The following is a 20498-nucleotide window of genomic DNA, read 5'->3' on the forward strand; positions in this document are numbered from 1 at the left end:
CATGTTTTTATATAAGTCAAACTTAAACAATAAAAATGAACCGAGTATAAGTCTAAGTACTAGACGCAAGCTTTTTAATGTGAATGGTATATTTTATTGATAATCCTTCTGTTAGTGAAGATATTTTTTTGTGGTAATGATAACAGTGACACAACCTCTAATTGACGAGATCCGGACAAAGGTTCACATGTCATATTCAACGTACTATAAGCAAGCAATTTGCAGTATCGTCAATTATTAAGATGACACTACTCTCTAATTAACTATAAAAATGAAAGAAGGAACCTATTCTCCCTCTTTACCGTTCCTTGCAAAGAGAAAAAAAATAAGCATAAACTTTAGAGTGAAAGCATTTTTAAAAAAAGGTCAAGCTAAACAAAATAATTTTGGTAAATATATAAAATGGAGTGGTAACAATCAAATACTATTTATTGCCAGACAGAGAACGTAACATGATATTATGCTCACCTACAAAAGGAAGAATTATATTTAACTGTTTAAAAGATACTGAGCTTACAATTTGTTACTTCAAAAAATATCTCTTTCTAAAGAAAAATATCTTTCTATTGGACCAATTCATTATTGGATTGTTTAAATATAAATGCATCTGGATTGTAACTTACAAGATAAGGCGTTTTACAATTTGCAGAGTATAATAATAGAAAACAGTTATTTATTTATAGTAGGTGAATTTTTTTATACATATAGTAGGCGAATTTGTAAATTTAAGTAAAAAATTTTGTGAATAAAACAAGAGAAGGGAAATATAAACAACGTGAGCGAAACTTTCATGGTCTCAACGGTAGGGGACTAGTCTTCTCTACAACGGTTGAGATGTGAAAATAATATTTTTATATATATACCCAAAAAAAAAAAATGAGAATTTAATAAAGAAAGAATGAGTATATATATATATTCACGTATTAAAGACGAATAAATAAGTGAAAATAGCGAAGAAGTTGGTTCAGAGTCGCGAGAGGTTTTTGGGTTCATATATCGTCACGAATCGAGATTTTCACAGAGAGAGAGAGAGAGTATCTTCTTCTCTTTCGTCTTCATCTCTTCTTTAGTGTTTGAAATGTCTTATGATGAGATGCTTGCTGCTGCGAAGAAAGCCGTCTCTCTCGCTGCCCGCCTAAGCAACGTACGATCACTATCGTCTTTGATGATCATTACATGATTGATTTCTAGATTTATTTTCATTTTATCTCGTGGACATTGCGATGATGCGTGTCAGATTTTGTTTTTCTTCTAAAAACTCTCTCTTTGTAGAAAAGATGCGACTTTTTTTGGTTGTTTCCTTGGAAAATCGTCAACTGATATTTGAGTCTTGAAATCTTGAATCTTGATGGATTATAAATTTTGCAGATTAATTTTCTAACGAAGCTGAATCTTTGGTTTCTTCTTTGATACGTACTTGATGTTATGAGTCTTTAACTCAGATCTTCTTTTTTGTTTTTTCCAGGAAGTGAGGAAATCTCTGTTGGTGTCTGACGTCTGGAACAAATCAGATGATAGTCCTGTCACTGTTGCTGATTATGGTTCGCAAAGGCTTAACCTTTATTTCATTGTCTTTATCTCTCTTGGCTCGTAAATGTGACAAAGGAATGTTCTTTCAGGGTCACAAGCTGTGGTTAGCATTGTTCTTGAAAGGGAGCTTAAGAATGAGCCTGTCTCATTAGTGGCTGAAGAGGTGCCTACTGCAAATCAGATATATATATTGCTGGGTTTTTCTCCACGTTTATGACTCTTTTTTACTTTTATTTGTGTGTAGGATTCTGCTGAGCTTAGGAAAGTTGCTGCTGAGACAGTTTTGGCACGTATTACAGAGCTTGTTAAAGATACTCTTGCCACTGATGAATCCTACGCTGCTTCTCCTTTGTCTTCCGATGATGTCCTCACCGCCATTGACTCTGGCAAATCAGAAGGAGGTCCTAAGGGTCGCCATTGGGTCTTGGATCCTATTGGTGGCACCAGAGGGTGAGTCCTCTTACTTGTTCAAATGTTCCCCTAAGGAAAAGTATCTAGTCACTAATGCCATTTAGAGTTACTTGCTACTAGTAATTGGATTTGTATTGCAACTTCTTTGTAATCAGTCTCAGAATTGTAGTATTTGTTTTCTTGTTTTTGTTAAATACACACATTACTGAACTGCCATAGAGTATTTGTAGTCAGAGAACTTTACTTACGACCCTTGAATTTCCCAAATTGTGTAGATTTATAAGAGGAGAACAGTATGCAATAGGATTAGCATTGCTGGTGGAAGGCAAAGTAGTGCTTGGTGTAATGGCTTGTCCCAAGCTTCCTTTGGCTTCTACTGCTGCTGGTATTAACGCAAACAAGTCTTCACCTGAGAAAGTGGGTTGCCTTTTCTTTGGCGCGGTTGGCACTGGGGCTTATGTCCAGTCACTCAATGCTCTCGACTCTCCTCCTGTCAAGGTAAAACCTACTCAGAGAGACACTATGTTTCTATATGTTTTGCTCAATGTGATTGACTCTCTTCGTACGCTATCAGGTGGAGGTAAGTAGCAATGATGATCCGGCTAAAGCGAGTTTCTTTGAGTCATACCACACACCTGTCCCTATCCATAACACCATTGCTACGGTAAACATCTTCCTCACATTCTTCGTATAGATATCTTCTTGTGTTTCGGTCTGAGTCTGACTCTGTTTGCTTGTGTCTGTGACAGAAACTGGGGATAAAGGAATCACCAATAAAGATCAACAGTCAGACAAAGTATGCAGCTTTATCTAGAGGTGATGGAGAGGTGTACTTGAGGTTTACCCGCAAAGCTAGACCCGAATCAATATGGAATCACGCCGCTGGGTCAATCCTAGTTTCAGGTAATCAATCACCCTTTAAACCTCTTATCTGACTAGCTTTGGCTCTCCAATGTTCATGAATGATCACACAAATGTTCGTCTTGAATTGTGTCTTTCAGAAGCGGGAGGCAAAGTGACTGATGCAGCAGGGAATCCATTGGATTTTTCGAAAGGGAAGTATCTTGATTACAAGAGAGGTATCGTTGTTACGACGCAGAAGCTGTTGCCAAGGCTTTTGAAAGCGGTGAGAGAATCACTTAAAGAAGAGGAAGAGGAAGAAGAGAAAGCTGCTTCTTTGAAACTTCACTGACACGCAACTGTAATATACCTTGTTATTGTTGTCCTTTGGGGTCTACGCTCTCTGTGCTTTTCTCACACAGACTACTATCATTGAAAAAAAAATATTAAAACTCAAGCTCTGATATATAATAAAACACTAATCCTCTTTTGAATAGTATAGTTTTCCTAATTGTTTATGTTAATGTAATTTGAAAAACTTTTAGGGGCGATTGTGTGAAGTTAACTAAATCTTGGGGAGAAAATGAAATGCGTATGTAGCTAACTGATTGCAACGCATGGGAATATAAAAAGACAATGCTTCTTTTACTGTCAGGTACTATAAAAAGACAAATTAAAAAAAGGACCTTTCGCATATAAGAAAGAAGAATCAAATTGATAATTATGAAACGAATATAACAACCTTCTGCGAAGTTTCTTGTATAAATGTTTAAGCATATAGGGAGAAGACTAGTTGAAATATAGCCGCTTTGATTAGTGTTTAACGATTACTGATAACTCTTGTCTTGTTAAGGAGTTTTATTAAAATATATGATGACCCCATACAGAAAAACCTTTCATACTACATATTCTATCTTCTAAGTTTCTTTAAACGTCAACTTGTTATGTCATTGCGTGGAAGACGGTTTGGTTGGCACCAATCTCCGTTTTAGACGTAATAATCTGCAGTTTAATGGAAAAAGAATATATATATGTACAGACAAACGTCTATGAATGGGTTCATATATAGCATAAGCGAATATATATTCTTGAAGCTTTGTAAAATGTCTTACGAGAAAGAGCTAGCCGCTGCAAAGAAAGCCGTTTCTCTAGCTGCTCGTCTCAGCCAAGTAAGAAAGTGTTACCATCTATCATTGAATTAATCATCACTTGGAGCTAGAATCGATTCCAAACCTGTATTTAAATGAATGAGGCAGGGAGTACAGAAGACTCTGTTGCAATCCGAAGTATGGACAAAATCCGACAGAACTCCGGTTACTGCAGCTGATTTTGGTTTGTACCTCAGCTTTTTGCACACTCTTGAATTCAAATTCAAGTTAAAGTTCACTTAACTCTACCATTAATGGATTTATTTCTTCAGGGTCACAAGCTCTTGTTAGTATTGTATTAGAGAGGGAGCTCCAACCTGAAACCTTTTCATTAGTAGCAGAAGAGGTGTGCAGTAACTCTAAAACACAATCGTTAATCAGATGTCTTATAAGTGTTAAATGTTTTTATCATATTCTTGCAGGAAACCGGAGAACTGCGGAAGAAGGGAAGTGAGGTGTTTCTAGAAGGTATTACGAAGCTTGTGAAAGATACTCTAGCTTCTGAGGAATCATACGCAGACTCTCCTCCTCTATCCACAGAAGATGTGTTGAACGCTATAGACTGCGGTAAATCAGAAGGTGGTTGCAGTGGTTACCACTGGGTTCTTGATCCTATTGATGGAACCAGAGGGTAACACATCTCCTCTGTAATCAATATCTTTAGCTATGCTTTACCTTTCTCAGTACTAAGATTCTTTGCTTGTTTAGATTTGTGAGAGGAGAGCAGTACGCTGTGGGATTAGCGTTGCTTGTGGAAGGCAAGGTGGTGCTTGGTGTCATGGCTTGTCCGAATCTTCCTTTAGCTTCTGTCGTTTGTGAGACAGATAAGTCTTCCAAGGAGAATGTTGGCTGTCTTTTCTTTGCTACATCTGGTTCAGGGGCCTACGTGCAACCTCTCGAAGGCAATTCTCTGCCGCAGAAGGTATCGTTTACCTTATCCAAAGCTGAACCGTGTGATAATCTTGCAACGCTTGGATAAGTGTTAAAGAAAGTGAAAGCTGTGTTGACAGGTAGGAGTGAGTAGCAATGAGAATCTTGAAGAAGCAAAATTTTTAGAATCATACCACAAACCAATTCCCCTCCATAGTTCCATTGCCAAGGTGAGATCTAGCTTACTTGTATTACAGTGTGCCTCATAACCAAGTAGGATTCTTATTTAGTAAACCGGTCTGTTTACGGTTTGAGCAGAAACTTGGGATCACAGCATCACCGGTAAGGATGGATAGCCAAGCAAAGTATGCAGCAGTGTCCAGAGGAGACGCAGAGATATACTTGCGCTTCACTCTCAGTGGACACCGTGAGACTATATGGGACCATGCCCCTGGTTTCATCATCACAACAGGTATATCATAGAAACCCTTTTTTTAACACTGATAACTGTTAGCTCTGATTCACATTATACTGCAACGGGTTAAATAGGGAAATGAACAAAATATAACCTTGTGCAGAAGCTGGAGGCGTGGTTTGCGATGCTGCAGGGAAGTCTCTGGACTTCTCGAAAGGAAAATATCTTGCCCACAAAACGGGGATCATTGTTACCACCAAGAAACTCAAGCCATGCGTTTTGAAGGCAGTCAGAGAAGCCATGGAAGAGGAGAAGCTCATTTCTGAAACGCACAACCGAAACTGTACTCTATCTGTATATGTCTGAACTGGTAACTGGTGTGTATAGTTTGTTCATATATTGGAAACGTCATATATGAAAATAATTTGTGCTTGGAGGAAACACTACAAGAATGAATAATGACACTAAGCAAGATTTCAATTTATTTATTCGTTATCTTGCAGAGAAGGATTCTAATATGAGTCCACTAGCAAGCTACTTTAACGTTACATGTAATGTCACAAATCCATTCACCCAACGAGGAGAAAAACCTGGGAAATTAATGAGCATTAAGCATAACTCCCCAGGAGATCCAGAGCGTTAGCCGTCCTCTTCATCCGAGTCCTGCAGAAGAGCACCTCGTTTACGGGTTCTGCAAAAACCGTAGATTGTTTTTTAGGACAAGATTATCGAGATATTAATACCAATGTTGCATATGAGGTTTAAGGAGACAAAGATATGTACAAACCTCCGGTGAGCAGGTACTCGTTTAGAAGGCTTAATTGTATTAGCTTCTCGGGCAGATTGCTTGGCTGCAGTAAAACAATACAAGGTGAAAACCGGTGATGTTGATGAATGATGATCATTGTTTAAATATGAGCTTTTGTAAATTGGGGAAAAAAATGAGTAAATGTGGTTAAACAGACAGGACTAACCGGGAGAGTCTTGCCGGTGATCTGTTGATGGAGCCATAACATCTAGTTGGTTATGGGTAGAGTCCATCTTATCCTGATCACATAGCAGAGGATATTTTTCAACTAAGGTAAGGAAGAAGGAACAGTGTCACGAATTGTTTTTAGAAAGACAGAACTTCCAGACCAAAGCTACCTTTTCATCGTTTGCCGCAGCTGAAGTGCTCATTTCCCCTGAAAGCACAAACAAAAACAAAAGAATAGAACCTTGAGAGGTTAATCTCAAACTTTACATGGCAAAATAAGAGTCATCTTTGTTTTTGAGATTTATCATTTGTAAATCAGTTTCTGGTCTCACTGCAGGTACATCAGAGTTAAGATAAAGAATATATATATACATACCTTGTAAGTGTTGCTTTCTCTTGAATGATCTGAACAACTCGAGAGACAGAGTTGCCATCGCCTCACTAGCAGATGATTCAGCCATCTTCGTTAGAGTAACTACTATGCGAGGCATTCCTTTGGCCTTCTGAGAAACTAATCTCGCACTCTCTACACCTAATAAACAGTACGTGATGAAACATGAAGGTAGCATCTTCAATTTGAGATCAAGCTAGTACGACAAGGTAGATTCAGTAAGACTAAGCCACAGAGAATTGAATAAAGTTAACATCTTCAACTTGAAGTACTACAAAGTCAAGCATAAGTGAAATAAAGTTTTCAAATTTGACAAAATTAGCTTAAAAAGTTTTTACCTTTTGAAACTGAATGATCACCAAGGAGAAGCTTCACGTTTTCGGATTTCAACGAAGCAACAGTGTAATCGAGGAACTCAGACCAGGAGCCACCAATGCCCACACTATCCCTCTGTTTCAAAATAACAAGCCATTGATATATTCGCTTTCTTCATCAAAAGAGGAGAGAGTAAACGAACCATATCGTCTAGCTGCGAGACGGAGAGGATCGTCTCCCAGGCGCCGGATATAAAGTCCGTCACATGGACGGTGAGGTGTAACGAATCGGAAGCGTAGACGTGGAAGAGACACCGCCGGAGTAGACCCGACCCCGGATCCGAACGCTCGGGTACGACTTCTCCGAATACGGGTTCGAATCCCTCGAAACTCGCCATGTCTAAAAAAGAAGGTCGCCTCCTCCCTTAAACCGGTTTATAAAAGCCATTTAAATACTAACTGTTTAAACCGAACCGGTTTGGTAGGTTTTAAAAAAATTGATTTGAAAGTTATTCACGCCTTTCACAAAAAAAAATATATTAAAATATTCACATTTTTTGTGAATTCAGCTCCTGCAGATTTACTGGGATAAATCTGGTTAATCGTATCGCGGACCTTACGCCACGTGGCGACCCGCGATTGGTCTGCTTATATATTTTTTTTTTTAAACAAAAAAAAATCAAACGAAAAAAATAAAAAAATAATAATAAAAAATTAAAGTTACGAACCCTCCCTCAAAATTGATTGATGCACATGCTCTAACTATTACATTAAGTTTCATACGAATCAAACTTATAACTATGCGTGCGTGTGTTCAGGTATGAACTCGAGAAGTTTACACTGTTGGGTAATTTGGATTCAGGTAGTTCGGTTTGACCAAAGTTTAACCGATCTAAACCATAAAAATGTTCGGTCCAATACTTGGGTAGTTCCGCTTCTTTTTATTTCTACTGAAACCAATAAGTTTGATCGAGTTTGATACATAAGATGGACTCTGTGGCAACTGGGAGAGGCTCTATACTAAAACATAAACAAGATGCATACCTAAGATAAAAAAAAAAAAAAAACTTCGCTACTTATCATTACCCTTCTGACTCGCACGGTGATAGACACTTATCACCCTACTTGTTTTCGCCCTTGTCATCTCCTCATGCGTATTCTGCAACATAGGTAACATACATATTGCCGCACGTTTCGGATGTGTCTTATATTCTTGTGGTACTTCCTTACCTCCGCAAAACCAATCCAAGACTCTGTTAAATCCTAGTGGCGGCTTCTCAAAGAGTTTCAAGGCATCCTTACCAAACCTAATAACCGCAGCTATGTCACCCATGAGCATGTCTTCCTTCATGTATTTGTCTTCAAGGTAATTCCTTTTCTTATTGAGGCAGCGCTGGTGCTTCTTCTGCCATGCGACCTCGGGATCATACGGACTGACCAAATAGTACTTCTCGTTTAAAACTCCACCGGAGGAAGAAGACCCCTCTTCAGCTTCAGGTCTAATCTGATACGATGGCGTGATCTTCACGCTTTCTTCGCGTTTGCGTTTGAGTAAACGGGAATCGACTAAGAACGTTTCAAACTCCTCTTTTAGAGGCGTGTGGTCGCCTAGAATCACGTCTAGTTGTTCAACCAGAATCTCCATATCGCCGGGAAACGCTAACGCACCGATAAACGCTTTGTACGCACTCTCGCCTAGGGCTTCGATTTTCTTCAAGAACCCTACCGTGCGTCCCACGTCTGATTGCACGTTCTCTTTCTTCTCGTTGTTTCTTATTACAGGAGAATCAAAACTCGACTTAAGCTGATGGAACTCGTCGAGTAAACCTTTGTGACCACGGAGAATCGAAAGAAGACGGTTTTTGAGACTGATGTAGGTTCCACTACCAGATCGATAACACTCGATCGCACAGCAGAATCGATTGAACATGCATGTTTCATCATCGGCCTGTTTCAGTTTCTTCATGAACTCGAAGATTCCTTGAGTCTCTTCATCCGAATAATCAGTCGGAGATTGATAGAACAAGTCTCTTGACGGTCTTCCCTGACTCCTCGTACTTGGACGTGGTCTCTTCTTGCTGTTTCTCATGATTGTTGTTTTGTTGCGTTCTTGTAGCGTGAGCGGCTTTGAGTTTACGATGAGTGAACGAATGAAGAGGTGGTAACAAGTGATGTACTTATACTAGTGTAGGGCTTTTTGCTTATTTCCTTTTTTTTTGTTTCTGCATTTATCCTAATACTACCTGAGTTACGTTTATTATATAGTTCCTAATCTTCTTTGCGTTTACATATTTCCTTTTTCCGTTAGAATTTTCCATAAAGTTGAATAATTTCTTGATTTGTGGGACCATCTAATTTGGACTAACTATGTATAAGATTAAGAAAACTATGAAAAGCGAAAAAGGAAACTAATTTGGACTAACTATGTAAGATTAAGGAAACTATGAAAAGCAAAAAAGGAAACTAATTTGGTCTAACTAATTACGTCTATTACGTTAGCCCTCGTAAGTTGGGTTTCACTGAGACCAACCGAAGTTTTAGTTTCGATTACGGTTAGTTTGGTTCGATTTCAGTTAAAAATTTGGTTAGTTTGATTCGAATTTTTGGTTAATTCGATTAGTTCAATTTGATTTTAATAAATCTGCCGAATTGAACTGAACTAACTAAAATTTCAAAACCGCAGGACTAATACAAGTATACAACAGTCGAGTGCAGAACTATCAAACGTGATTCATCCTCAACCGCAGCAAACGCTGCCTGTAACACTATTTGTATGACAAACTGTAGCCTTTGTTTTTTTCTCCTAAAAAGAATGTAAAAAAAAACAAAAATTTCTATAACAGAGCCAAATACATTGAACTACACTTTGTGTGTAATGAATGGTGTTGGAGTACTTTAAATCTGAGCTATGAATAGTTCATTCCAAGTATCAGGTATCCCAGGTAAGCACCAATGCAAGCAATCGTTGACAATCGGAGGAGTGGACGTCACGTTACTAACCTTTTTAGGTTTTCTTGGTTTGAGTTTAGACCCTGAGATATGAGCTTCATCTCTCAGCTCAGAGAGTGCAGTTATGTCAAGAATCTTGATCCTTGTCCCATTCACAGCACTCTCCACCGTCTTATCAACCGATCCATCAACATCCCCTGTGATCTCGCTTCCTCTAGACAAAGGAACCGTGTTGTTACAGTTCCCACCCGTGTTCCAATCTCCGTTTCTAAAATGCCTCGGAGATATCGTCCTAAAGAAAGCTTTCAAACGCGGATGCAACGGAAGCTGTGCGTCTAGCCACTTCGCAACGCTGCGTATTGTGAAATCTTTAGCGTCTTTGATGTCCTTGAGAAACTCTCCTTCGACTTGTGTTCCGTTCACGTGCATCACCCAGTGGTTTCCTTCGATCTTGCCTCTGTTCCAGTGGTGACCTGTGTTTAGAACCAATACGTCGAAACGGTGGAGATAGTTTCTCATGAACGCTGGTGGACGGTCTAGATGCATTGCAGTAAGACGAGGTGGATCAGTGTTGTTCATGGGTACTAAATCTGATAAACTAGCTGACCAATAGTATAAGATGGTTGTGTTTGTGGTGGGGAACCGATAAGCCCAACCATCAGGACGAATAGCTCCTTTGGGTTTCACCAAACCGTACTCCCATCCCACGTTTTGAACCTCTGGGCTATCTTCACCACCAGTGGCCATACACATGAGAGACTGAAACTGTTGCCGTCCCAACGAGTCTCCTATAAATGCTATCGTCTTATTCTGCATTCTAGAAAAGAAAAACTGCAGTAAGTAACGTGAGAGACGTTTGGGAACTTGCTCCAATACAACCCAATCTCTATACATCACATTACATAAGAAGAAGGCCATGTGAATGAATCACTCAGTGAAGAAGTTGGAGAAAAATCTTTGCATACCTTTTCAAGAAGGTGAATCTATCAAAGTGTGGCATGTTGCAACCTTGCGGTTGCCAACGGTAACCCTCAAATGAGAAGTCTGGTCTGCCCATTACTCTACAAGACCACATGGTTGATAACCACTGTTTACATTCAAAACCAGAATACAATGGTCGGTTCCTGTCTTTAACCCATCTCCCCTTTGCAAAGTTACAAACTGAACAAAAAAAACAAAATGTAATAAGCGGAGTTCAAAAAGTTTGGATTTTTATCTTACTGAATCAGAGAAGACATAGATGAGAAAAGCATACCTGAAGAAGAAGAAGAAGAAGAAGAAGAAGAAGCTGTGAACTGACGTTTCACATCAAAGAGAGAAGTATGAAGCGGGTTATCCTCGGAGACGAGGAGGGTTATCACCAAAAGGATGAGGGTGACCAAGGCAAGTGATACACTGCCTCTGAGTATGTAACTTTTCCCACCAAGCATCTTAGTAGATTGAATGCGAGAGATAACATTAACAAAGATAGGTCCTTTGCTCTGTTGTTGAAGTTCAAGGTCCTTGAAGAGACCTGTGACTGAATCATTCCAAAAGCAAAACAAAAAAAAAGGTTTAATCTTTTTGACAATGGATCAAATGGGTTCTCGTATCCAAGACTCTAATTCTGACGATTGAGATGGTAAAGGTAAAAACAACAAAAGCTCGAGCTCGTGAATTTCCGAATCTTAGGCGAGAAGATGATAGAAGCTTTACCGGGTAAACGGGTTGATGATCGGATCTTCCAGTGAAGTCTGTAGATCTGGAGAGAGTGCAATTTACGAATCCACCTCTGAGTGATTAGTGAAGACTGGATCACTCACATGTTCGGCAATAAACAATTATCCTTTTGTACGATTGATGTGTTTGTTTTGCCTTCTTTAACTATTTTGGGCGCAATTGGTTATTCATCTTTTCTGCTTTATGTTCCGACTTATAAGTTATAACTCTTTTTATAAAAACGCATACCAGCCACCGTTAAGTTTTGGATGATTTAGCCAGATGTTAACTATTTTAATTTTTAATAAATTTGGAAATCGTGTTATTAAATTATGAATTTTACTACTTACTAAAATTACTTCTTATTCATTTAATGATTTCTAAATATCAAATGTTATTTACATATACATATTCTTATAATTTTGATTTTACAATAAATTTTAGTACACTTAAAAAATTTCTAGTTAAAATATAAATATATAAATCGAACAAAATAATATAATTTTAAATACTAGTTTTGATAATTTTTTTAATTTGATTAAGTGTTATTTTTATTAGGAAAATATGACATAGCTTCTTACAAAAATATGACACATCTTGAAGTTAACTATGACATGTACATTTATATTTATGTGAGTTTTTATAATATGGTAATAAATCATACATCATCACTAAATTAAACATATTCAGGTTTAATATTAAATAATATAATAGTATAAATAGAAATATAGTTATATTTTATATTTTGAATACTTTTTAGTTTTAATTTTTATAATTATACAATTTTTATCACTATTTTTTTATGTAATTTTTTAAAAAGTTATAAAATTATAATCATAATACTATTAGTTTTTTTTAGGGGCAATTCTCTCTAATAAACATTTTTAAGCTTTTGTCACAAAAATATCACTCAAAAAAATAAAATGACCAAAAATGACCCAAGTCTAGATTAGTTAATTTTTGAGTATAAATACATATTTACCATTTAATAAAACTTATTTAGGTAATTTTTTTTCTTTGAGATATATTTTTGTGAAAATAAACTAAAAAGGCTATCTAAGAGAATTTCTCTTCCTTTTAATATCTAAAATTTGTAGAAATACTAATTACTTTTACTTTTTGATAATTATCCAATTTATATTTTAAGAAAAATTCTCTTAATTTTATACAATTTGATTTAATATATATTAACTAAAATAAATAGATGAAATCTATTTTTCCAAAATAGATGAAATCTATTCACTTTTTTGTTTTTTTTTTGGACAACACTTTTTTGTTTTTTTTTTCGTTTAATCACATGTTGGCAATGTTTAAACTACATTCAAAACTAAGCGATGCCCGTCAAAAAAACAAAGTTATAATCTGACGAAGCTTTCAAAGGCCAAAACTATGGAGGTTGCAATATGCAGATAAAGATATAACCGTGTTCATGCACCACTAATTGGAGCGTATTTTGGGGCTCGTATTAAAAAAACAGGCCACATGAAACTAAAGTTCACCAGTTCAATTGCTAAAAAAAGTAAAAGCTCCAAAAAAAAAAAAAAAGACTTGAGCCTTGACAATTGTATCACTTATTGTGCACTACTTTGACATGTTGGAAACTTCATGAGACACCGACATGGCTACGTTCACTGTCCACTTTCTTAATGTAGCATGCTCGTTTAAGATCCACCAGATCCGGCAACACTCGTATTAAACACAAAATATACTCAAAACATCGTTAATAATTTTATACTATCGTTACATTGTTATTAACTTATCTGGATATGTCATAGATCATAAAGTTAAGTTTTAGATTAGATGTCGTTTTTATTAGGTGAGGAAAGTGTATCAAAGATGAGCAAAACAGAGCACATGCCTGCATGGGATAATAATAGGTTATAAAACAAGCAAAGACGTGAAATTTGGGTCTCTGCGGGTTAAAGAAACTGTAGGGATCGTGATTGTAACTTACGGAATCAATTTTCCCCTCTCAAGTTAAATAAATAAGTTTGGCATCATTGAGTGAGATTAAAGGGATCAGTCTCTAGAGCTTATTGGTCCTTCGCCTCCTTAGTCTTTACTTCACTCGTTTTCACGGCCAAAATGATTGTATGAGGTAATCCAAATTACTACGCTCAAACCCTCACTCGAATAAAAGCGATCGCTGGAACATATTAGTAATTGAAACTTGGTAGTATAATTTATACGTCACATGAAAATTAGTAAAACATGTCAATAGTTAACAGAGTCGTAAAAGGATAAACACTCATTTTTTAAACGATCAAATTTAGATAATTTGTAACTGGCTAGATTGTTAATTTCCACAAGTCTTTTTTCAATTCTAATTGTTCAAATAACGTAGCTGCGTTTTGTGTTTGTTAATTAAAATGGAAATTTATTAATCTACACAAGAGGTGACCAAGAAGAAAGAGTTAAATTAAAGAGTCAATTTGCTCTATATACCTAATTTGGTTCAAAATTAGCAAACTATCCTTACAGCTGTAAACTCACATTCTCTGTAGCAAAATTGACATGAACTGACTATTCTACCCTTTCTGATTAAACACATTAGAGTAAGAAAGATAAACTTTCATCTTCTTCCCCATACGATCTCTTTTCTCTTCTTTCACCAACATTAATGGCTTCTTTTCAAATTCAATATGTCAATCTCTTTTTTGAATCCTCCAATTCGTTTTTGTTGCCAATCATATAAAAGAGTTCTTTTTTTGTCAATTCATGATCACCACTATCACAGTGATTCCATGTACGTTGGGTGCATCATGTATCTCTCCATTATGCTTTGGAAATTGAAAATCAATGGATGGCTTATGGGTTTCGATGTATTACAAGACCCTGGGGAATTGACAATCTGCTACTAGTTTCAAAGATGATGATCCTGAGGAAAGAGAAGTACAGATTGGCCGTACGTTAATCAAAAATGTTAAACGCTAAACTTTATCGTAAAGTATTATATAAATTGTTAGTTGATAGCTTTTCAATCCAAAGGTATGCTTCCATAAAATATATCAACTGATACATCTTTTGTTAGAGGTTATATTTACATGTAAAACATAAACGAATCAATAGCATACATAATAGAAAATATTTTTATCAATCTAATATGTTATTTATCATGTAAATATAATGTTAGACGTAAATTATTAGTTTATCCCGTTAACTTATTTTGTAGTATTTAACATATAATTAATGTATCAGTTAATATTTTTTTTAAAAAAAAATTACCAGCCATTTTTTAAAGTGACAATATTCTTTGTAACATCTAATCAAACATGTATCAACTAACTTTGTAACATCCAACTAATCATTTATCAGTTATCGTTGGCCACAGTTTGATAACAATATAAGAAAACATGTATCATCACACAATACCTAATATGTAGCAACTAACCATATATTTATCAGTTAACACAAACTAATTTGTTACATAGTCGCTACAATTACTCATAATTGAAATATGTGAGATTCAGGGTTTTATCTTGGAAATAACCCACCCTTTCTCTAAATTTATGCTTGATTAATATGTTTAGTTCTTTTACCAACTCGTGAATCAAAGATATCTCTCTATCACATGCCATGGTATCGCTTTCAATCCATCTCACAGTGGTGAAACATTGGCACTCGTCATGTAAAGGGGAAACTTTTTTTCATATTTTTTTTGAGGTGTAGGAGACGATGAAAATGGTGGAGGAGAGGAGACAAGGAGAAACAGTAGATTAAATCTTGTTTAAGGTTAAAGGAATATAGATAGAGTTATTAGAAAAGAAAGGGAAAATAGTGTTGAGAAATTTCCAGAAATATGAGAGAGAGAAAAGAGAACATGAGTAAAGGGTATAATTGGATTATCATATTATCAACAGTGTCAAATATAGCGAAAGGGTATTTTCTTAATTATTGTTTTTTGTAGGTATATGGGACCTAAATACTCTAAATTAAATGAATGAAAGAGTAAAGCTAAAAAAGTGTGGATTTTACTTTGAGCTAAAAACATGCCGCTATAATAAGGAACACCACCACACAACAACTTTGCTTTATTTTTACCAAAAAACAACTTTGCTTTGTTAAATATTATTATCATATGATGATTATATACAATTCTGGTTAATATACAAAAAATATGGTTAAGGTCGTGTAATAAGCAATTGACTAAACATAACCAAAATAATCTAAAAAAAGAAGAAGAAGATTTGAATAGATTTTCGACCACTACTAAATTCACGCCTGCTCCGTAGTTCCCTCTCTTCTTTCTCTCCGCGTCAAGCATTTTTCTAAAATAAGTATTTTCCCCTCCAAATTGAAATCTAAATTAAAAATAAACACTTTTAGATCAAAACTCATAATCAAATCAAATCTCTCTACTATATAAATAATACACTTCTCTCCTCACAAATCTCAAAAACCTCTCGAATTTTCCCGAGAAACTGACGGAAAATGGCTCCCTAGCTGAAATTTCGAGATTCAGATTCCCCCCTTCTTTCTCGCCTTCTCACATTGCTTATCGCCTGTATCAGGTATGCTTTATACACATTCCTAATATTTTTTCACACTGTGATTTTTTTTTTTTTTTTTTTTGCATTTGCTTAGTGATGATCTCGATAATGTAGAACAATGATTATTCTACGGAGATCTGCTGTTTTTTTTTGTTCATTCGTTATTAAGCTTATAGGTTTCTTGTTGTTGATGAAGTTGATCTCCGCGACGTCGTTTATTCCTCGTCGCCGGAGTAACTTTTTGAGTGTGGTTTTTTGAAGATTTATGTGACCGTCCGATAATCTCGTCGTTGTTCGTCTATATATATGTGTTTTGAACTGTAATCGCCAGAGCTTTAAGCATAATTCAATTAAGCAAAACATGGCATGGCCTCGCGGATTTGATTTAGGGTTCATCATTGCTACCACATTACTTTCAATTTTTCAATTATGCATCTGGAAGAAATATTATATAGTAGCTGACGTTGCCTTGTCTTGATATCTCTCAGGATATGATTTTGATTGCTTGCCTAACATTTATCTTCCTTGTTTCTCTCTATCTGTGTAGGCGTGTGTACACGTATTGTTATTGGAATCATGGCACAAGTAAGGTACACTAGGTTAGATAACAGGAGGCCCTCCTCAAACTACTGTTCGACAGTGACTGTTGTTGTGTTTGTGGCCCTATGCTTAGTCGGGATCTGGATGATGACGTCCTCCTACGTTGGACCCGCTCAGAACGTTGATGAGGTTTCTCTTGACACCAATGATGGGATAAAGAAACAGATGACCCCGCCTGCGGAGGAGGGCAATGTCCAGAAGTCTGAAGAGGCAGCTGGTGAAACACTGAATGAGGAAAAGAAAAGTGATGGTGATGCAAGTTTTCCTGAAGGTGATGAAAGTTCGAGCAAACAAGATGACCAGGAAGAGAAGAAAGAAGAGAAAACTAAAGAAGAGTCTACTTCGTCTGGTGATGAGAGCTCAAGCAAACAAGAGGACCAGGAAGAGAAGAAAGAAGAGAAAATTAAAGAGGAGCCTAACTCATCTGGTGATGAGAGCTCGAGCAAACAAGAGGATCAGGAAGAGAAGAAAGAAGAGAACGCTAAAGAGGAGCCTACTTCATCTGGCGATGAGAGCGCGAGTCAACAAGGGGACCAAGAAGAGAAGAAAGACGAGAAACCTAAAGAAGAGTCTACTTCATCTGGTGATGAGAGTTCGACCAAACAAGAGGACCATGAAGAGAGGAAAGAAGAGACTGCTTCAAATGGCGAAACAAAAAGTGAGACCGAAGGTGGGGAAAATAAAAACGATGACTCCAAGTCAGAGAATGGTGATGGAAATGATTTGGGTGAGAAAAAAGATTTGAAAGACCACCCAGATGAAGAAAATCCTGAGTCCAAGTCAGAGAATGGTTTTGATGGAAGTGATTTGGGTGAGAAAAAAGATTTGAAAGACCACCCAGATGAAGAAAATCCTGACTCCAATGATAACCAAACCAAACCCGAGACGGAGGACAACGAGTCTGGTGAAAACCAAAAGAAAACTACAGCTGATGAAAGTGAGAAAAAGTCCAGTGATGATGATACAGAGGCAAAAGGTGATAAAGAAACCAAAACAGGCAATGAAGGTGCTGAAACGAAGACCGAGAAGGAAAGCACCGAGACAATTGTGGAGCAAGAGAGTATAGCTAAAAACGAGACATCAGGGGATCTTTCGCCTCCTGTGGCACAGTTAGAGCTACTGAATGAAACTACCGCACAAAATGGTTCATTTACAACCCAGGCAACGGAGTCCAAAAATGAGAAAGAAGCTCAGAAGGGTTCTGGTGATCAAGTTGATTTCAAATGGACACTCTGCAATACAACTGCCGGACCGGATTACATTCCATGTCTCGATAATGTGCAAGCCATTAAGAGTCTTAAGACTACTAAACATTATGAGCATCGTGAGAGGCATTGCCCAGTCACCCCACCCACCTGCCTTGTTCCTTTGCCTGAAGGATACAAGCGGCCAATTGAGTGGCCCAAAAGTCGAGAAAAGGTCTGTTGATTTTGTTCACTCTTATCATTTATATAAATATATATATATATATATATATATATATATATATATATATATATATCTTTAGAGAACCTAATAAAAATATTTCTCGTTTATGCAGATTTGGTACACTAACGTCCCTCATACCAAGCTTGCTGAGTATAAGGGGCATCAAAATTGGGTTAAAGTTACCGGAGAGTTTCTAACTTTCCCTGGAGGAGGAACCCAATTCAAGCATGGTGCTCTTCATTACATCGATTTCATACAGGAGGTTGGTAATTTTTGTTGTTAGAACGTCTGAATTGGATTACTGCTCTAAATATAATCCTTTTTACCCATTGTTTCTTATATGCATCCAGTTGTTTTCTACTCCCTTATTGTGTTAAATAATGTGAATTGGCTTGTACTTTGATTGCTTAAGGGGTAAATATTTGTGCTTATGGAGTTCCTCTTCTGATGAACAATCTGCTTTACAGTCTGTCCCTGATATTTCTTGGGGTAAACGCTCTCGAGTGGTCTTGGATGTTGGATGTGGTGTTGCAAGCTTTGGTGGTTTCCTCTTTGACAGAGACGTGACCACCATGTCCCTGGCGCCTAAAGATGAACATGAAGCTCAAGTGCAATTTGCTCTTGAGAGAGGCATTCCCGCCATTTCTGCGGTGATGGGCACAACAAGGCTACCTTTCCCTGGCAGAGTCTTTGACATTGTTCACTGTGCTCGCTGTAGAGTGCCATGGCACATAGAAGGTAAGTGGCATAACCGCCATGCATGTATCTTTTAATGGATAACTCCTAGATTTAACCATCTATTTCTATTAAATTCATTGAAATCTTTATTACCTATCTGATGTTTGTGTCCACTATACATGGACAGGTGGAAAACTCCTTCTGGAGCTTAATCGTGTATTGAGACCCGGTGGCTTCTTTGTGTGGTCTGCTACTCCAGTTTATCAGAAAAAGACCGAAGACGTTGAAATATGGGAAGGTTGTAGAAAAACGCTATCCTCCAAATATAATTTTTCTGAACATGTTTTCTCACATCTACCTCATGTTGGCCAATTTTGCAGCTATGACTGAACTCACTAAGAAAATGTGTTGGGAACTCATATCGATCAACAAGGACAAAATCAACGGAGTTGGTGTAGCTACTTACAAAAAGCCCACTTCAAACGAATGCTACAAAAGCAGATCAGAACAACAACCTCCGATATGTGCGGACTCTGATGACCCGAATGCATCTTGGTATGCCTTTCTTTTATAATATTTGGTACCGTGCTAAAAAGAATCAGCCAGTGTACGTTGTATCACATACATGTTTATTGGGTGTGGTTTGTTACAGGAAGGTGCCACTTGAAGCATGCATGCACACAGCACCAGAAGACACAACGCAGCGTGGATCTCAGTGGCCCGAGCAATGGCCAGCGAGATTAGAGAAACCACCATTCTGGTTATCAAGTTCCCAGACCGGAGTTTATGGAAAAGCAGCACCAGATGATTTCAGCGCTGATTATGAGCACTGGAAACGTGTAGTGACCAAATCATACCTTAATGGTCTAGGAATTAACTGGGCATCTGTTAGAAATGTCATGGACATGAAAGCCGTTTATGGAGGGTAAAGCAAAACAAAACAAAACATAATGTCTTTCATTAGAACCGATTTTAGACGCATCTTTAATGTTTGTGTGGTTTGGTTCTATTTGCAGATTTGCAGCGGCTCTAAGAGACTTGAAAGTGTGGGTGATGAATGTGGTTCCAATAGATTCACCAGATACACTAGCAATAATCTATGAACGAGGACTCTTCGGTATCTACCATGACTGGTGTGAATCTTTCAGCACTTATCCGAGATCATACGATCTCGTTCACGCTGACCATCTATTGTCCAAACTCAAACAAAGGTCTGTAGTGTAAGAAACAGAGTCTATGTTTATGATAACTAACTAAACAATCTCTCCTCTTTTTTTGTACCTTACAGGTGCAATCTAACGGCGGTTGTTGCGGAAGTGGATCGGGTTCTGAGACCGGAAGGGACACTAATAGTCCGAGACGATGCAAAAACCGTACAAGAAGTGGAAGCAATGGTGAAAGCAATGAAATGGGAAGTTCATATGACTTACTCTAAAGGCAAAGAAGGTTTGCTTTCTGTTCAAAAGTCAATTTGGCGACCCGAAGATGTACAAACTCTCACTTACGCTATTGCCGCTTGAGAACAAACTTAGTCCTGAGCCCCCACGCTTTTGTACGTAAACACACACACTCTTATTAACTCGTTATATCATTTTTCCTTTTTGTCGTCTTTTAGGGTTATTCTTCCCATTTTTAGTGTATTAAGTCTGAGTTGAGTCGTTTGTCTGTACTACTCGCACTTGTTTCTCGTCTTGAAGATGCAGAACTTTCTTGAGGTTCTTGTTTTGTTAATGTTAATACTTGATTCTCATCCAAAGTGA

The 20498-nt window shown here is 37.2% G+C and overlaps 6 protein-coding genes and 2 long non-coding RNA genes across 12 annotated transcripts; 3 read left to right on the plus strand and 5 right to left on the minus strand.

Annotated features, from left to right (window-relative positions):
• The first annotated feature begins 873 nt into the window (after nucleotides 1-873).
• LOC103873817 (probable SAL3 phosphatase) lies at nucleotides 874-3280 on the plus strand. The gene is made up of 8 exons (XM_009152218.3): nucleotides 874-1144; nucleotides 1466-1541; nucleotides 1620-1693; nucleotides 1775-1980; nucleotides 2217-2439; nucleotides 2516-2605; nucleotides 2691-2844; nucleotides 2943-3280. Exons 1-8 carry the CDS (start codon nucleotides 1079-1081, stop codon nucleotides 3131-3133), a joined length of 1080 nt encoding a protein of 359 aa, XP_009150466.1. The 5' UTR covers nucleotides 874-1078; the 3' UTR covers nucleotides 3134-3280.
• Nucleotides 3281-3559: 279 nt separating this feature from the next.
• On the minus strand, nucleotides 3560-4229 carry LOC117134590. Its single transcript, XR_004458779.1, has 3 exons — nucleotides 4015-4229; nucleotides 3894-3933; nucleotides 3560-3783 (listed from the first exon to the last, which is right to left on the minus strand). It is a non-coding gene; the product is annotated as an uncharacterized LOC117134590 (long non-coding RNA).
• LOC103873819 (SAL2 phosphatase) lies at nucleotides 3709-5663 on the plus strand. 2 transcript variants are annotated; one of them, XM_009152220.3, is made up of 8 exons: nucleotides 3709-3950; nucleotides 4038-4113; nucleotides 4202-4275; nucleotides 4352-4560; nucleotides 4638-4851; nucleotides 4940-5029; nucleotides 5118-5271; nucleotides 5378-5663. In XM_009152220.3, the coding sequence occupies exons 1-8, from the start codon at nucleotides 3813-3815 to the stop codon at nucleotides 5578-5580; spliced, it is 1158 nt and encodes a 385-aa protein (XP_009150468.1). In that variant the 5' UTR covers nucleotides 3709-3812; the 3' UTR covers nucleotides 5581-5663. The 2 variants fall into 2 exon arrangements, with proteins under 2 accessions (XP_009150468.1, XP_033148894.1); XM_033293003.1 differs by having other exon boundaries at nucleotides 5349-5551.
• On the minus strand, nucleotides 5659-7424 carry LOC103873818. The gene is made up of 7 exons (XM_009152219.3): nucleotides 7099-7424; nucleotides 6920-7031; nucleotides 6567-6722; nucleotides 6361-6398; nucleotides 6189-6261; nucleotides 6002-6065; nucleotides 5659-5905 (listed from the first exon to the last, which is right to left on the minus strand). The coding sequence occupies exons 1-7, from the start codon at nucleotides 7291-7293 to the stop codon at nucleotides 5854-5856; spliced, it is 690 nt and encodes a 229-aa protein (XP_009150467.1). The 5' UTR covers nucleotides 7294-7424; the 3' UTR covers nucleotides 5659-5853.
• Nucleotides 7425-7967: 543 nt separating this feature from the next.
• Nucleotides 7968-8984, minus strand: LOC117126123. Its single transcript, XM_033273531.1, has one exon. The coding sequence runs from the start codon at nucleotides 8982-8984 to the stop codon at nucleotides 7968-7970; it is 1017 nt and encodes a 338-aa protein (XP_033129422.1).
• Nucleotides 8985-9544: 560 nt separating this feature from the next.
• LOC103873820 (protein trichome birefringence-like 14) lies at nucleotides 9545-12361 on the minus strand. 4 transcript variants are annotated; one of them, XM_033293002.1, is made up of 4 exons: nucleotides 11540-12352; nucleotides 11123-11357; nucleotides 10810-11010; nucleotides 9545-10661 (listed from the first exon to the last, which is right to left on the minus strand). In XM_033293002.1, the coding sequence occupies exons 2-4, from the start codon at nucleotides 11272-11274 to the stop codon at nucleotides 9791-9793; spliced, it is 1224 nt and encodes a 407-aa protein (XP_033148893.1). In that variant the 5' UTR covers nucleotides 11275-11357; nucleotides 11540-12352; the 3' UTR covers nucleotides 9545-9790. The 4 variants fall into 4 exon arrangements, with proteins under 4 accessions (XP_033148893.1, XP_009150470.2, XP_009150471.1 ...); XM_009152222.3 differs by having other exon boundaries at nucleotides 10810-11005; nucleotides 11100-11357; XM_009152223.3 differs by having other exon boundaries at nucleotides 11120-11357; nucleotides 11540-12349.
• Nucleotides 12362-15518: 3157 nt separating this feature from the next.
• LOC103873822 (probable methyltransferase PMT26) lies at nucleotides 15519-20475 on the plus strand. The gene is made up of 9 exons (XM_009152226.3): nucleotides 15519-16053; nucleotides 16580-18051; nucleotides 18173-18322; nucleotides 18528-18798; nucleotides 18926-19036; nucleotides 19119-19293; nucleotides 19391-19663; nucleotides 19755-19949; nucleotides 20027-20475. Exons 2-9 carry the CDS (start codon nucleotides 16609-16611, stop codon nucleotides 20256-20258), a joined length of 2850 nt encoding a protein of 949 aa, XP_009150474.2. The 5' UTR covers nucleotides 15519-16053; nucleotides 16580-16608; the 3' UTR covers nucleotides 20259-20475.
• LOC117125988 lies at nucleotides 16088-16746 on the minus strand. Its single transcript, XR_004448479.1, has 2 exons — nucleotides 16496-16746; nucleotides 16088-16172 (listed from the first exon to the last, which is right to left on the minus strand). It is a non-coding gene; the product is annotated as an uncharacterized LOC117125988 (long non-coding RNA).
• Nucleotides 20476-20498: the final 23 nt, after the last annotated feature.

The sequence above is a fragment of the Brassica rapa genome, chromosome A06 (genome assembly GCF_000309985.2).
Source record: "Brassica rapa cultivar Chiifu-401-42 chromosome A06, CAAS_Brap_v3.01, whole genome shotgun sequence".
Taxonomy (NCBI): Eukaryota; Viridiplantae; Streptophyta; class Magnoliopsida; order Brassicales; family Brassicaceae; genus Brassica; species Brassica rapa.